Genomic DNA, 14255 nt, shown 5'->3' with positions numbered 1-14255 from the left:
GCAAAACAGAGAAAAGTTGTTCTATGTCTCAGGCTTACCTCAGAGTCAGCACTAATAAAGCCATCCATGTTAACAGGATGACACTTAAAATAGTCTTATTTGTTAATATTTTGGAAAGGCATTTTAAATTTAATATATTAAAATAAATAAACTCCCAAGCAAACAAAAAACTACCAAAAAATAAGGCCTTTAAACATTTCTTCACTCAGAAATTGCTTGTGACAGTATCAGTCCAACAGATAACGGATGATATCAACATAACCTCAAGCTAAAAAGTGCCCTTAAAAAAAGATAGTGACAATGCACAGACAGGTCTTTACCAATGGACTTGCAAGATATCACTCTCTAACTTCAGACTACTTTCTATGTGAAGTGAAATTTCTAAAGCTGACATCCATATTCACAATTCCATTTTATGAAGTAATTAAAATATTATCTGACCTCTGGCACTTTCGAATATCCAGTCATTGCCATTATTGCACAGGTCTTTTATTTATTTCTATATTTATATTCCTGCATGGAAAAAGAAACCCGACCAAGACATCACGTTAAATCTTACCAATACTTAAAAAAAATAAAAAAAATAAAAAAAACACCAGTTTTTCTTGTGGTCATTCTTTTCCTTTGTAGGTTCAAGTTTTCAAAACAGCTTTCCTAGAAGAGCCTCATCCTTGGGCAGTTGCAGTTTTACAAGGAAAAGAAACACTCCTGTATTAGCTTCTACTCACATTTGCCGTTTTACAAGAAGACTGTGCCACTAGCCTCTGCCGCTGGGATTTGAAAAAACTCACAACACTTCACCTTTATGCTGGGCTAAACTCAGGGCAGCCATAAACACTTTGAAGTAATACAAACCTAAATATTCCTGCTAGGCAAACGGAGCGGTGGAACTGAATTATAATGAGCTCGCAGCTGTCACAATACGACCACAGTAACCAAATCAAAATATCAACCGCTAACCCAGATGAGATGCAAAGGTCATCCTATAAGCCAGCAGCTTTCTTCGGTTATGCCTGAAACCTAGATCTATTCCTACAGTAAAATGTTCCACTGAGCTGGTTTAGAAACCAGTGACTCTATGGTGGGAAATTACTTAGTGCACGGATAGAGAGAGTACCATTAGTGGGATGGGAACCAAAGACCACAATAAGGAAACCGAACCATTCACAGAGGGACATGTAAAAACACAGCAGCTGATGTTGAGCTAAGCTGCACCCAACCATACAAAAGTATCACTTTTCACATCCTGCAGTTTACCAAATGCATGTCTATAATCTTATTGGCAACTTGTTCACTCAAAACAATCTGGTTTTCAATTAAGGCTCTGGAACAATAGAAGAAAAATGCATCCTAAGATCCTTCCTTGGATCAAAACGTTTTAGCTGGAAAATATATTGTATACTATTGTAAAAATATTTGGACAAATAATTACCTACAAAAGTTTAATGCTTGGCAAAAATAAAACAGAGGGTAAAGTTTTAAAAATACGTACTCTCTGCATATAGTTCTTGCCAGGAATTTCAAACTATTTTATAGCATATAGCTCTCTTAAAAACAAGATTCAGACCCATTGCCTCTCGGTCTGAATGACATATTTTGAAAGCCACCCACTGACCATCTATATAGGTTTCATCTAACTCCTTAAAACTGCAGCAAACAGTTTCCAACAGGTCAGGTGTACAATATTATCCTATGTAATAAAAGCCTAATATCCTAAAGTGTCCGGTCATCCAGTCATCTGTTCAAACAAAACATAAAATGCTAATGATATGCTAAGGCCTCTCAACTGCTCGATATGATGTGCACTGACCACCAAGAGGCAGACAGTTGACCAGTCAACCAATCACTAGGACATGCACTGAACACCAGGGACAGACAGTCAACCGGTCGACTAATCACTATGATGTGCACTGATCACAAGGGGACAGACACTCCAATCGGTAAGTTAGCTTGCTACTGAGGTCCGGCAGCTCTGTACTGAGCGAGATGGGCCGGACACATCTTGGAGCCCTCCCACTGTCCCTCCACGGCTAGGCAACCTCCTGCATTCCTCCCCAGCTCCGATCATGCACTGGTGGAGTCCCTGGGCCTGACCTGTGCCCTCCTCACAATCTGGGACCCCTAGTGGGATGTTGGAGAGCTGGTTTCAGCCTAATTCTGCAGGCCAGGCCTAGGGACCCCACTGGTGCACAAATTCATGTACCAGGCCTCTAGCCATTAATAATCACAAGTAGTCAAAAGAAAGAAGTGATTTACTTTCTCTTCAGTACCAAAAAAGGACACAGAAAAATCAAACAGATAAAAATGCAAACTAGCCAAATGAAAGGAATGAGCTGGGGACTCAGAAAATACCAGGTAGAATAGTTCATCAATTGGTCAATGCAGGCAGTCAACTCTGTGACTTGATGTTTAAACCTCTCAGCTGCTCCATACTCGCCCACACCAAAGGAAAAACAAAAAGTCATGCACACTTACTTCTTCAAAGAACAAATTTGGGGGCTTGGTGTTTTATCTGCTTTAATTGTGTTCTTCTTTAAAGGATGTACATGATATCAACTTCCAAAACTCTGTATGGCAACTCAAATTACAGAGTGCAACCTTGGTTATAAACCAAGAAATGTCATTAACTCTTCTAGCATAATAAGTGCTCTTGTGTTCATTTGTTTATTTCTACTTCAGGGATTCATAAACTATTAAATAGGGCACTATATTCAGCATGAAAGCTTATTTCTAAAAGAGTAAATTAATGGAGTCACTCTATTAAACTTATAAATTATGACCCATTTTTTCATAAAAAAGATACACAAGTAAATTGAATTTTATTATTTTGCTGCCAAACATAAGTATTATATTACAAAAAATTATAACATTTATTCAAAATCATTGGTGTAAAATATCAAAGTTCAGAATTGTAATAAAGTGTTTTATTAGCATAAAAGAGTTTATGAGCAAATGTTACCAATTCCTGCATCATTTTTCCAAAATAGTGGAGTGCCATAAAGAACAAAATATGCAATATTCATTTACCTCCAAAAGGAGAAAATGATACATTACTTTTTTCTTTACTTGTAATAAACTAAATTTCACTAAGTGAACAGTTTACAAAAGAAAAAAAAAATAAGGTCATCTGCAGTTAATAACTCTTTCCCGTAAAATTAGTGTCACTTATTTCTGTAGCAGACGCCTAATTCAGTTATAGGCTTGATTGATTTGACAATAGAGAATCTGGTCCAATAAAGTGGCTGATTTATTTCTAATGCTATAGCTTTTACTCTAATGTGACATCATAGTAGAATTAAGTCTCTGACATGTAAAGAAATCTTTGTAATTAATGAAAACTAAACATTCTAAGAATGAATACAGGAGTATTGTCAAAACTTTTATTAAAATCTAATACCTTCTTTGGAAAGAATAAGAACTTCCACAAAGATTATAACACAGAGTGAATATTTGGACACAAAGAACAGATTAGAATATACCATATAGTTTATGAGTTTAAATTGTTCTCTATGCTAGTAGATCTTACTTTGTGTTTTGGTCTCCCTCTGTAAGCTGCCTGCCTTTAATTTCTTGAAAATGACCTACCTTCTCTTTGTTAAAATGCAACTTAACACCAAGCATCGCTCATCTCAAAAGTGGTTTCATTTTAAATAAACAGCAGCTTGAGCAAAATCAATGAGAATCTTTGTTCCCAAATCTGGCTTTGAGATACTCAAACCAGTCAAGAAGGCGTTTGGGATGTGAGAAATTATAAGGGTGGGAAGAGTTTTTAATGTACAATAGCTTGGTGGTCAGTTTTATAAAACTATTTCTTAAAAATTCTTTTCCCAACTAAAAATGCAAGGGATTTCATAGTTACTTAAATGTCTTTTTCTCTCCTTTTCCTTTTTTGCACACAGCACTGTGCCCTCTCACTCTGAGGGTGACTTCCCTGACCCCAATCTGACACTGCACCGTTAATGTCAGATAAACCATTTAGCCCAAGCACAATTCTTTTCTGTGCAAAAATCTGCTTGAGGTGGAAAATGTAGCAGTTTGTAAACAATAAAGAGCCATGTTTCAGACCAGACAGCTTATCTAACAGAGAAGGCCTTTCATTGGGAACAGTGGGTGGGAGCCTCCGGACATAGTAGCATTTCCTATCACAATGCAGGAGACTGTCTTGGCCTCCATATTTAAGAGTTTAATGGGAAGGAGGGCAGACGGGATAAAAGAGCACAGCTGACATAGACTTTCAGCTTAAACAACAGCTAAGTGAAAAGAACTCTCCCCTCTAGCTCTAGACAATCATCCTCTTACATTTATATATTATTTGGGTTGAAAAATGAATTTGGTTGTTAAAACAGTTGCCCGTAAGGACAAAAGAACAATAATTATTTACTATCTTTGCATCGCTTAGCATATTATATAAAATTAATTTATCAAGTTGTTCTTTAGGAAAACTTTTTAAATGTATATTACTGGAATTTCTAAATATTAATCATAATTTATTTATTCTATTTTACTTACTTTACCTTGTCAGAGGACAGTTTTAGAAGCTACTAAGGAAGTTCTTTCACATACTCTTTAAATGCTACTTCTCAAGATTTTTATTTTCAAATTATTTTTTTTCTATGTTATGAAGTTGGGTGAGGATGAGATGAGAAGCAGTGGCATTAGAATTTAAAATTATTACTACTATACTGAAGTGTCTAGAGTTGTTTTTTCACCTTTAAGTTGATAAATATATTAGCCATCTGCATCTGTACATCCTGTAATCAGGAAATTGTGTTGTATCTTCCTATCAACATCTGATGAAAAACTGGGATTCCAGTTTTAGCTATAAAGTTAAAACATACACGTATATATTTACCATTTCAAAGTTAAAAAATCACAAATAGAATAACATCCTTTGATCAAAGAGAATGTTGTGACTGTCAAAGTTGGGATGACACGTAAGGGCACAACATATAATATTACACATTAAAAATAAATTGCTAGTATTTCTCTGCTTTGTCTATTTTATGATAAATATCTGAAATTCGTCAGATGGACTTAATGTGATTTGAGGGAGTTTGGAACCCTTAAAGTTCAAAAGGCAGATTCAAGGACTATCTACCCCTTAAATAACGAGTATACCATGTTTTCCCGAAAATAAGACATCTTCCGAAAATAAGACCTAGCGCATAGAAAGATAAGACATCCCCTGAAAATGAGACCTAGAGCAACTTTGGGAGAAAAAATTAATATAAGACACTGTCTTATTTTCAGGTAGTTACAAGGCTTGAAAATAGGGACATTCTTTAAAAGCATTTGCCATTATGGTTTCAGACATAAGTATGGCTATATGTTTCTCTTGCACCAAAAATTCAACTTTATTTGTTGAGGATTCTTAAAAAAATATTTGGCCAAGTTGAGAGATTTACTAATATTGTTAAAAACTCACATTTTACTAGAACAAATATTATTTTTTCAATCGAAAATAAAATAACCAGCTATTGAGACCTCTTAAGCCATTATGAATTCTTTTCATTGCTTAAGTTACTGCTGTTAAACAAACACCCCACAGGCTAGTAAAAGCAGAAAACTAGACTGATAGTAGAAAGGGCATGCAAGGAGCTCGCAGACTGTCTCAAACGACACACAGCTTGTTCTCAGTGGAGTAGGATGATGCCTGCTAGACCACTAGCACTAAAGTTCACCCCTTGATCAACACACAACAAGATTTTACAATTCAATGTGAAGGCAATAAACTCTGACTTAAACACAGAAAACCTCTATGAATTATTAAAGGAGTTTCCATAACCCTATTAATATAATTCACAGTTAATACTGACTATATCTCATTGCCAATGAGCAGGCATAAAATACATTTTTTATTTTAAATATTCACCAGTTCTTATTTCATCAACCTTTACTTAGAAAGTACTATTACTTCATTATTGAAATTGTGGTAAATGCTTAGTATCTAAGGAAGACAAAATTTTTGTAGATTGCATGAAATTCTGCAATTCCACATGCTAATGAAACTTAGTTCTTCATGTGTTATTACCAAGCACAATATTAATATTTCCCTCCAATTTAAAATTACTATAGAGAACTGACTAAAAATCCAAGTTCCTAAAAACAGAACATCTGTCTGGGTTTTTGTTCTTCCTCGCATGATAAAACAGTCATTCAAAAAAAAAAAAGCCACATTAATTTAAAGTTCATCTTACTTTGTATTCTGGAATTGACAAAAGGTGGAGAGAGATTGTCATGTGACCCAAGGTCCCTGCTGGTCATGTGGTCATAGGGAGTCCCATCTCCATAGTTCTGTAAATAAAATAACAGCACTTAGATACATTATCTAATTCAATTTTACATGTGCAAAAATCAGCACATAAATTACCCACTATCGAGACTTCTCTGACCCAAAGAAATAAAATCCACCATTCTGACCCAGGAACCTCATTATAAGGAACCTGAATTTTCACAGGTGCAGTAGTTAAGACAGGGCTTTACCATCTGCAGAGTTCAAATTTTCTTCATAACTGTTGTGAAATCTAGGGAACAATAACAACTGAACCAACTGGCATGAAATTGTTGAAGTGTTTAAGTGAAATAATGCATGCAAAGCACCCAACATAAAACATATTGTAAATATTAAGTTATTATTTTGATAGGCCCACATTGTTTTTCTTTAAAGAGCAAGGTTGTACTAGAAGAGAAAACACCCACAGCCTGTAATTGAACAGCTTTTGAAAGACCCAGGTAGACGCTTTGAAAAAGCAACACATGGTTTTTCATGTTGAAATTGCGGTGTTTTGTTATAGATAGGTTACTATGGTAGTTGTAAGAGAACTGGATCATTCCATAAGTAATTACACATAGAATATTAAAATTATTATAATAGGACTATGTATGAATGAACATCACAAATTTAGCATAAATGAGTACTTCTGGGTTTGGACAAAGTGTACCACAAAAATGATTTTAAAGCAGTCATTAACTTTGTCATTGTTAAGATCAACTCATTGTTTTAACAGGAATTTAAAATTAAAGTTTTTAAACTGCCTCGTCACTTACTTTTCGTGGAGGAATTGGTAACATATACGAAAGTAAAGCATGTACTTGTATATTATATGGTTCAAATTTCAATCTACAAAGGTGCATTAAGTAACCAAAAATGAAAGAAAAGAAAAAAAGTCATTCTGTTCAGCTGGTTGCACTGCCCATAAAGACTAAGTCAAATTTACTCAGAGGTGCCAGTTAGCATGTTAGCCAAAGGGCAGAATATGCTCGCATAAAAAAAGAGGGATAATATATGAAAAATGAAAATGAACGTCACCTCACTAGAGAAAAACTGGAACCTTAAAGTTCCAAACAAACCAATTCTCAATTGCCTTCCCTCATTTATGGAAATTAAATTGACGATGCTGTAATCTAATGCTGTCACTAATTCAGCACATAGAAAGATGTGACATACCCAGCATGGGTTTTGCAATCACTCATTCTTTACCAAGAGTAATACTGGTTATTATGAAGGGTCCCACCCTTTATTCTAAAAGCTTAACATTATCTAATTTAAACCCCTGCATAGTACTGCAAGGTAACTAATAGTATCACCATTTTAAAATGAGACAGACTTAAGCTGCACGGATACAAGTGAACCACGATAATCTTTCGCATTCAAATCCCCTCCATTTAGAAAATATAAATAGCAAAATATTGATTCAAATCATTCACCAGCATATTCCCTGAAAAGAATGGCAGAACAGTTAATGAACACTAAATAAAATTCAGGATGATCCTAACCGGATCTTGTTCTCAGAAATATATTTAAAAGTACTGTGTGTATTAAACTGAGAAGTCATAAGAAATTAAGTCTGAATGAACTAAACAATGGAGGGAAGCACTGTCATCTCCTACACTTGCTGTCAAGGGAATGGATTTATTTCTGCAAGTGCAGGCTGTAACATGAGGAGGAGGAAAGATTTCCTCAGCCCAACCATATAATGCATTAGAATGTCAAACTCGACAGCTGGTACAAGGGCTGAATAAAGTTACTGGTAAGCTTAGAGATCCTGCTATACCCTGAAGACTAGAGTGAGAACCACAAGGCCAAAGGACCGGTAAAAATGGGTAACTATGGCTTGCTGAAATGTCCTCATTTTGACAGCTTGATTACCTACCTTCCTTGCCTCTTATGCCAAAACAGAGACCTCCCTCCCCCCAAATTTATGTGGATACTTAAAGCAAAATGTTATTCTCCCTACAGAATGCTTCAACTATATAGCTGGTTGGGAGAGGGGCCAATGTCTGCTCAGTTATGGGCTCTAAGTCTATTTTTAATTTGGGGCATTATATGCATATTATAAAAGCTGACATGGATTCTACAGAGCTAGAAATGATTCAGGTGAAGTCAAACTATATAAATAGGAAAGAACATAAAAGTCCCTCTGGTTCTACTTCTTCATTTTATCAAAATGAAGATCAAAGAGGTGACGTGACATGCCCAAAGTCATATACACACAAAAACACTCATGGCCTAACCACTTCTTTCCCTCCCATTTCGTGGCCATCCCATTACATCAAAAATAACAACCAATTAGTAATGGAGGAAACCTGTGAAAAAGAATAGCAAAAATCTGAGACCAAACAAATGAATGAATCTCATTGGTGACCAAAGGAACTACCGGTGGGATAATAACATGTTCAAAAAGTGAAATCAACACAGATTTATTATGTAGAGTAAATTGATAAGCTAGTCCTTCACACCACATCTTCAGAATTATTCAGTGGTCTATTTACATCAATATATTCCAGAGATACAGTACTAGGATTTTGTCCAAAGCTGTGTCAGCTACAAAAAAAAAATAACTTTCTATAATACTAGATCAATAACTGGCAAAGTAAGGGCAAATATTTAATGAAGGATTTTTCTTCTGGTTAGCAGAAGTAGAACAGGTGTCAAATTCAATAACAGCATCCAATAAGAGAATGGGGGGGAAAATCCAAACACAAGCTGATCCTCATTAAACTTAGTGTGCATATATATCTGTGCAGTTTTGTGTGCGCTTGAGAGAAACTCACCTTCGGTCTGTCAATTTACATATGTGAGATGTCTGGATGTGGGAGAAGAGATTAGATATACTTACCCTGGACGGGCTTGGATGTCCTCCATTCCCCCAGGACCCTGAGCTACTTCTGTCTTCTACATCTAGGGACAAGAGAAAAGTTCTTTAGGCTTTCTTGCAATAATTCTTTCTTTTTGTGTATGCACTTTTAAATTAATGTTTCAAATTAATCTCCTGTTGCCTTTAATTAAGAATCAGGCACGGGGCTACCACAATGATAGTGGCTTCTGACCCATCTACTTAAATTAACTCATTTAAATTCACAGCAAAAAAAGTGAACTGGACCCTCAGGAACCAGAGGTATGAGCATAAAAAGTATTTCCATCTTTCGCAGTGTTTCATAGCCTCGACTTTTAAAGACATGAAACTGCACTGCGTGTTTTATTTAAATCTTTTGGACAAAATAAGTGTGACTACACTAACACAACCTTAATACAAAAAAAAAAAAAAGCACAACAAAGCTACATTCAGGTAAATATTCATACTAACACTGGCAGCATCCATGCCATAATGTTCTTGAATACTCTATTCTCCAGCCCCAGCTTGTCACTCCAGACAACAGACATGCAGCAACATCCACATGACAAAACAGAATTCGGTCATCTATTTCTACCCATGCACTACATGGGCATCAGGATTTTGCTCTTTAAGTTGAGACAACACTGTCTCAGTCTTTTTTTTTTTTTTTTTTTTTTTTTTTTTTTTAATAGAGTTGGCCATTTGCTCTACGATCCTTAGTCTGGGCATTGAGATGCGGAAATTAAAGTTGTCCAAGTTTTACTTTGATAAGTGACAGTGAGTGGAGCGATCTGCATGAACTCCACAAAAGGTGGCGTTCTTCTAAAATCTGTAGCAGCAGTGTGCTAAGGCTGACCAGTTGCTGAATGCTCAATCCGTGTGTCAAGTGGCAAGTACTCAGGACAAAGAATAGAAAAACTAAGTTATCATATTAATTGTTTAAAACATAAAAGTGGTTTAAAATTTTAAAGATCAGTCACTCTATATTTAGAAGCAGCTTTGAGATTTTTGATGAAAGGCCCCTTAGAAGCATAAAAAGTTTTGCTGTTCTATTATTTTGATCACGGTTGATAACAGATGGCCGTCACAAACTTCCTCTGACAGAATTGGAGGAGGAGGTGTGAAACTTTGGTTCAGCAGACATAATCCCATTTATTGTGTTTCCTAACATTTCAGTGATACTGTTTATTCTCTTCATGCACTACTGTCATTCTTTTTATTACTGCTATTTTATTATCAGCAAAAGAAGTCATAGTGTAATTAATTGACTTATTTTGGGGATACAGTGGAGTACACATTGTTTTAGAATATATTATGAGATGGAATAGAACAATAATAAAACACAACTATTAGCACTAAACTTGAATTCTTTCTTTTTTAAACAAATTATTTTGGTTCCTTTTCTTGGTGCTTCAGAAGATCTTGTAACAGCAAAGAGATGCCCCCTGAGGACAGCTAAAATCAGGGACTGTGAGCTTTAAGGAATGTCAAGAAAGCATCCAATCTGGATAAAAGGTACAATACTTTCTCCAAATCTGCTGTTTAATGACACAGCCTCCTAGCCTCTCCTATGTATACAGAACTAGAGTACATGAAGAAATTACTTAGAACCCTCTGGATTCTCACATGAATAAGTTTTGCACTGCATCCTTAACCAAAAAGCAAATATTTTCAGCAAAGACAAACAAACAAAAACAACAACACTGTGACAAAAAATCTCTCAAACACTGCAGCTTTTCAGAAGTCTGGCACATCTTAAATTCTTTTTTACCTGAAACAGTCAATTTGGACTAATTGGAAAAATTTCTGCTCTTAAATGTGGCCAAAAAATAATGAAGGAAAAGGGGTGAATCCCTAGCTCTACCATAAGATGTTGTCATATTGTTCAGACACACTTTGTCTTGTCAGTTTTTAAAAAGGATTTTAAACATAAAAAGTAGGCAGAGCCCTAGCTGGTTTGGCTCAGTGGACAGAAAGAGCATTGGCCTGCAGACTAAGGGTCCTGGGTTCGATTCAGTAAAGGGTACTACCTTGGTTGCAGGCTCCATCCCCAGCCCTAGTCAGGGTGTGTGCAGAAAGCAATCAATTGATATGTCTCTCTCACATCTACGTTTCTCTCTGAGTGTGTGTCTCTCCCCCTCCCTCACTCTCTAAAAATCAATGAAAAAATATACTCTGATGAGGATTAACAACAACAACAAAAAAGTAGGCAGAGACAAGGAGGAAAAAAGACCATAGTAATACTAGGCTAGCAGTTCTCCACCAGGGGCAGGTCTGGTCCCCAGAGGACATCTGGCAATGTCCAGATAGATTCTGAGTCATCCCAGCTTCGGGGGGGGGGGGGGGGGTTGATGAGAGGAGAGGGTGTACTGGCATCTAGTTGGTAGAAACCAGGATGCTGCTAAGCATCCTACGGATACACACAACAATCCCCCACAACAAAAATGTTCTAGCCCCAAATGTCAATTGTGCCAGGATAGAGAAGTCTTGTGCTAGAGGAAAAATCATATTAAGGAGCAAAAAAGAATTGATTTGGAGAACAGATATACTAGAACTTGATTTATAATTTAGTATGAACTCTTGTGACATGCATTTTTAACCCAGACTTGAGCTGCAGTGTTGCAGAGACCTTCATATGCATGTTCTATCCACAAAGATAAAGGAAAAATAATGGTCAACCATGCAGTGTGTTAATTAGCAGGCAGATAAAACACATCAAAACTTGAGTATTCTCAATTAGGCAATTTCAAAACTGAGCAATTCACTAATTAAAAATGCTGGAAGTTTCATTTTTTCAAAAAAAAAAAAAAAAAGTTAAATGCTGGCTGGGTTCCTTTACAAATAGATTCTCAACCAATCAAATTTTTCTGCTCTTTTGCCATCCTTTTCCATTTCCACCTTTCTCATTTCCTGACCTCATGCTGTGTGCCTTCCTCCTATTTACTGCTCTCTTTTTAACAGGTTTTGCCATCCCTTGCCCTCCTGCTAGATTTAGAAGGAGGAATCCCAGCTCTCCAAAACCTAAGAGAACAATCATATGATTGTTGATTAGATTTTATCTTTGAAACTATATCTGTATGACTGGTGCTCAATCATCTATAGCAAGAAAACACAAAGCTATAACATGTACATGTGTAACTCATAATGAATGTAAACATGCTACTTTTATGTTTTTTATTTCTATCTTCCCTCCCACTGAGTTTCATCAGACCTGCCAGTAAATTAGCATGCATTCCCTCAGCAACTATTCCAGCACTCTCAAAGTGCATCTGAGGTCCACTGTGCTTCTGAATCTGTGGTGTGCTCATCAAATATCAGCATCTTAGGGTCCAAGACAGACCTAGTGAGTCTGGATTTCTGTGAACAGGGTCAGGGTGGGGGGAAAACGCACTGTGCTTTTAACAAGGTCCCAAGTAATTTTCATGTACACAGGTATTTGAGAACCACCAGCCGACTCTATTGGAGAATCAAGACAGATGCATGCCCCACACCAACAGTTGCCTGACTCACTGACTCTCTTTAAATGCAGGTTTCAGCAGCATCCAATACACACCCCCGTCACATCTGCATCCCAGCAGTTCTTGCTTAGACTCACTTTTTATGTAAGCCCGGCACATGGCCTACACTTGGCCATTGCTTACTCCCTGTTGGTATATCTGAACATTGCACCACATACTGGTGTACCTCCGTGATTCTGTACCTCTATTCCTTTTGCCTAAACTGTTCTTCATCTCTCAAAACAAAACAAAAAATATCAGCAGCTAACATTTAGCGAGCTTGTGTGTCAGACACTGTGCTAAGCATTTCAATGCACTAATAATATACCCATTTTATATATGAGAAAGCTTAGGCTTCGATGACAATAAATGGCAGAGAAGGCTAACACAGGTGCTGTCAATGCAAAAAAACTAGTAAGTGTTTTTCTCCACCATAAAAATATCCTTTGGCTGAGCTACAGATCTCTACAAGACCAGCTCCAATGAATGTTACCTTCAGTCATTTCTCTCCAGCAGAAAAAATGTATTCATTTGGATGTTTATGCCCATTCTGTGTTCACAAAAGATTACAGAATTATACAACAACAACTATATAAAAGTAAATATTAAAATAAATCAAGAGACTGGAAAATAAAAGAGGAGGACAATAAAGCCATAGGGGTGGTGAGCTTATCAAAATGTACTCTGCAATGGAGTGGGAAAAGGGTGAATATCCTAGAGCCTACTGAGTAGGCAAGCAAAGAGCGAAACAAGATTCACAACCAGTATCCCTGTTCTGTTGCCATGTCTATCCAAAATGAGGATCAATAATAGAGAGACAAAAACCTTGGCAACAAAAGGGAAAGGAGAAAAGCAAGTCGATGATAGAAATTATTCTTCCATGAGACTGAAATGGACTCAAATGTGCAAGATTTTTTCCCCCCAAAATTTAGTTTACCCTAAACTAGGACAGATATGGTAACTTTCTTGGTATGGACAGTTGCTTTAGGAGGCAGCCTGACAATCCACAAATTTTAATTTGAGGAGTTATGCGTAAGTCCCCTCTCACATGGCTGATATTTCAGCATCAAAACACCAAAGTGAGGTGAAGGGAGAACACTCCATTTAGAGAAAAGAACAGAAATAATTTTTCATTTCTATGATTTCTCATCTACATTCATTAAACTGATGGTTTGATTTCTCAAATTTTCAGGAGATCAAATATCAGAAAACAGCACTGGCATTTGAGATGGAGGCCTGGATTTTAATAGCAACTCGGCATAATCCTGCTCTAGGGTCTGAGACAACAGACACTATTAAATATTATATCTTCCCATCATCATGGAGACTCGCGGGCTGTGTATATCTGGGCCTCCTCCTAATTTTAGAAGTACCTGGCCCATAGGAAATTCTCAGGAACCAGTATCTGCCATGAAAGCCTAATTTACTAATACCACCCAAAATCTAAGATAATTAAACCACATAAATATGTAAAATGGTAACGTAGTCAAGGAAATCTCACTCTCACTTTTAAAACCACTAGTTTTGCTTAGTAGGGCAGAAACTTTCAAATATTCTCCTGGATTTTAGAAAAACCAACATACTCAGAGTAAACACATCGCATCTCCTTCATGAACCTTTACAGCACAATCACACTGAGAAC

The 14255-nt window shown here is 36.5% G+C and overlaps 1 protein-coding gene across 22 annotated transcripts in view; it reads right to left on the bottom strand.

Annotated features, from left to right (window-relative positions):
- Positions 1-14255, bottom strand: part of TCF4 (transcription factor 4) — a 344054-nt gene that overhangs the window by 212127 nt on the left and 117672 nt on the right. For all 22 annotated transcript variants that reach the window (XR_006740306.1, XM_036419939.2, XM_036419946.2 and 19 more), the window contains 2 exons: positions 9120-9181; positions 6198-6294 (listed from right to left, as the gene is read on the bottom strand). Coding sequence is in view for 21 of the 22 variants with exons in the window: in XM_036419939.2 (XP_036275832.1) it covers positions 6198-6294; positions 9120-9181 (159 nt within the window). In the remaining variant the exon portion in view is untranslated. The remainder of the gene's footprint in view (positions 1-6197; positions 6295-9119; positions 9182-14255) is intronic.

The sequence above is a fragment of the Pipistrellus kuhlii genome, unplaced genomic scaffold (assembly GCF_014108245.1).
Source record: "Pipistrellus kuhlii isolate mPipKuh1 unplaced genomic scaffold, mPipKuh1.p scaffold_m20_p_6, whole genome shotgun sequence".
Classification (NCBI taxonomy): Eukaryota; Metazoa; Chordata; class Mammalia; order Chiroptera; family Vespertilionidae; genus Pipistrellus; species Pipistrellus kuhlii.
The sequence above is the reverse complement of the archived record's forward strand: the minus strand, read 5'-3'. Positions and strand labels throughout refer to the sequence as shown.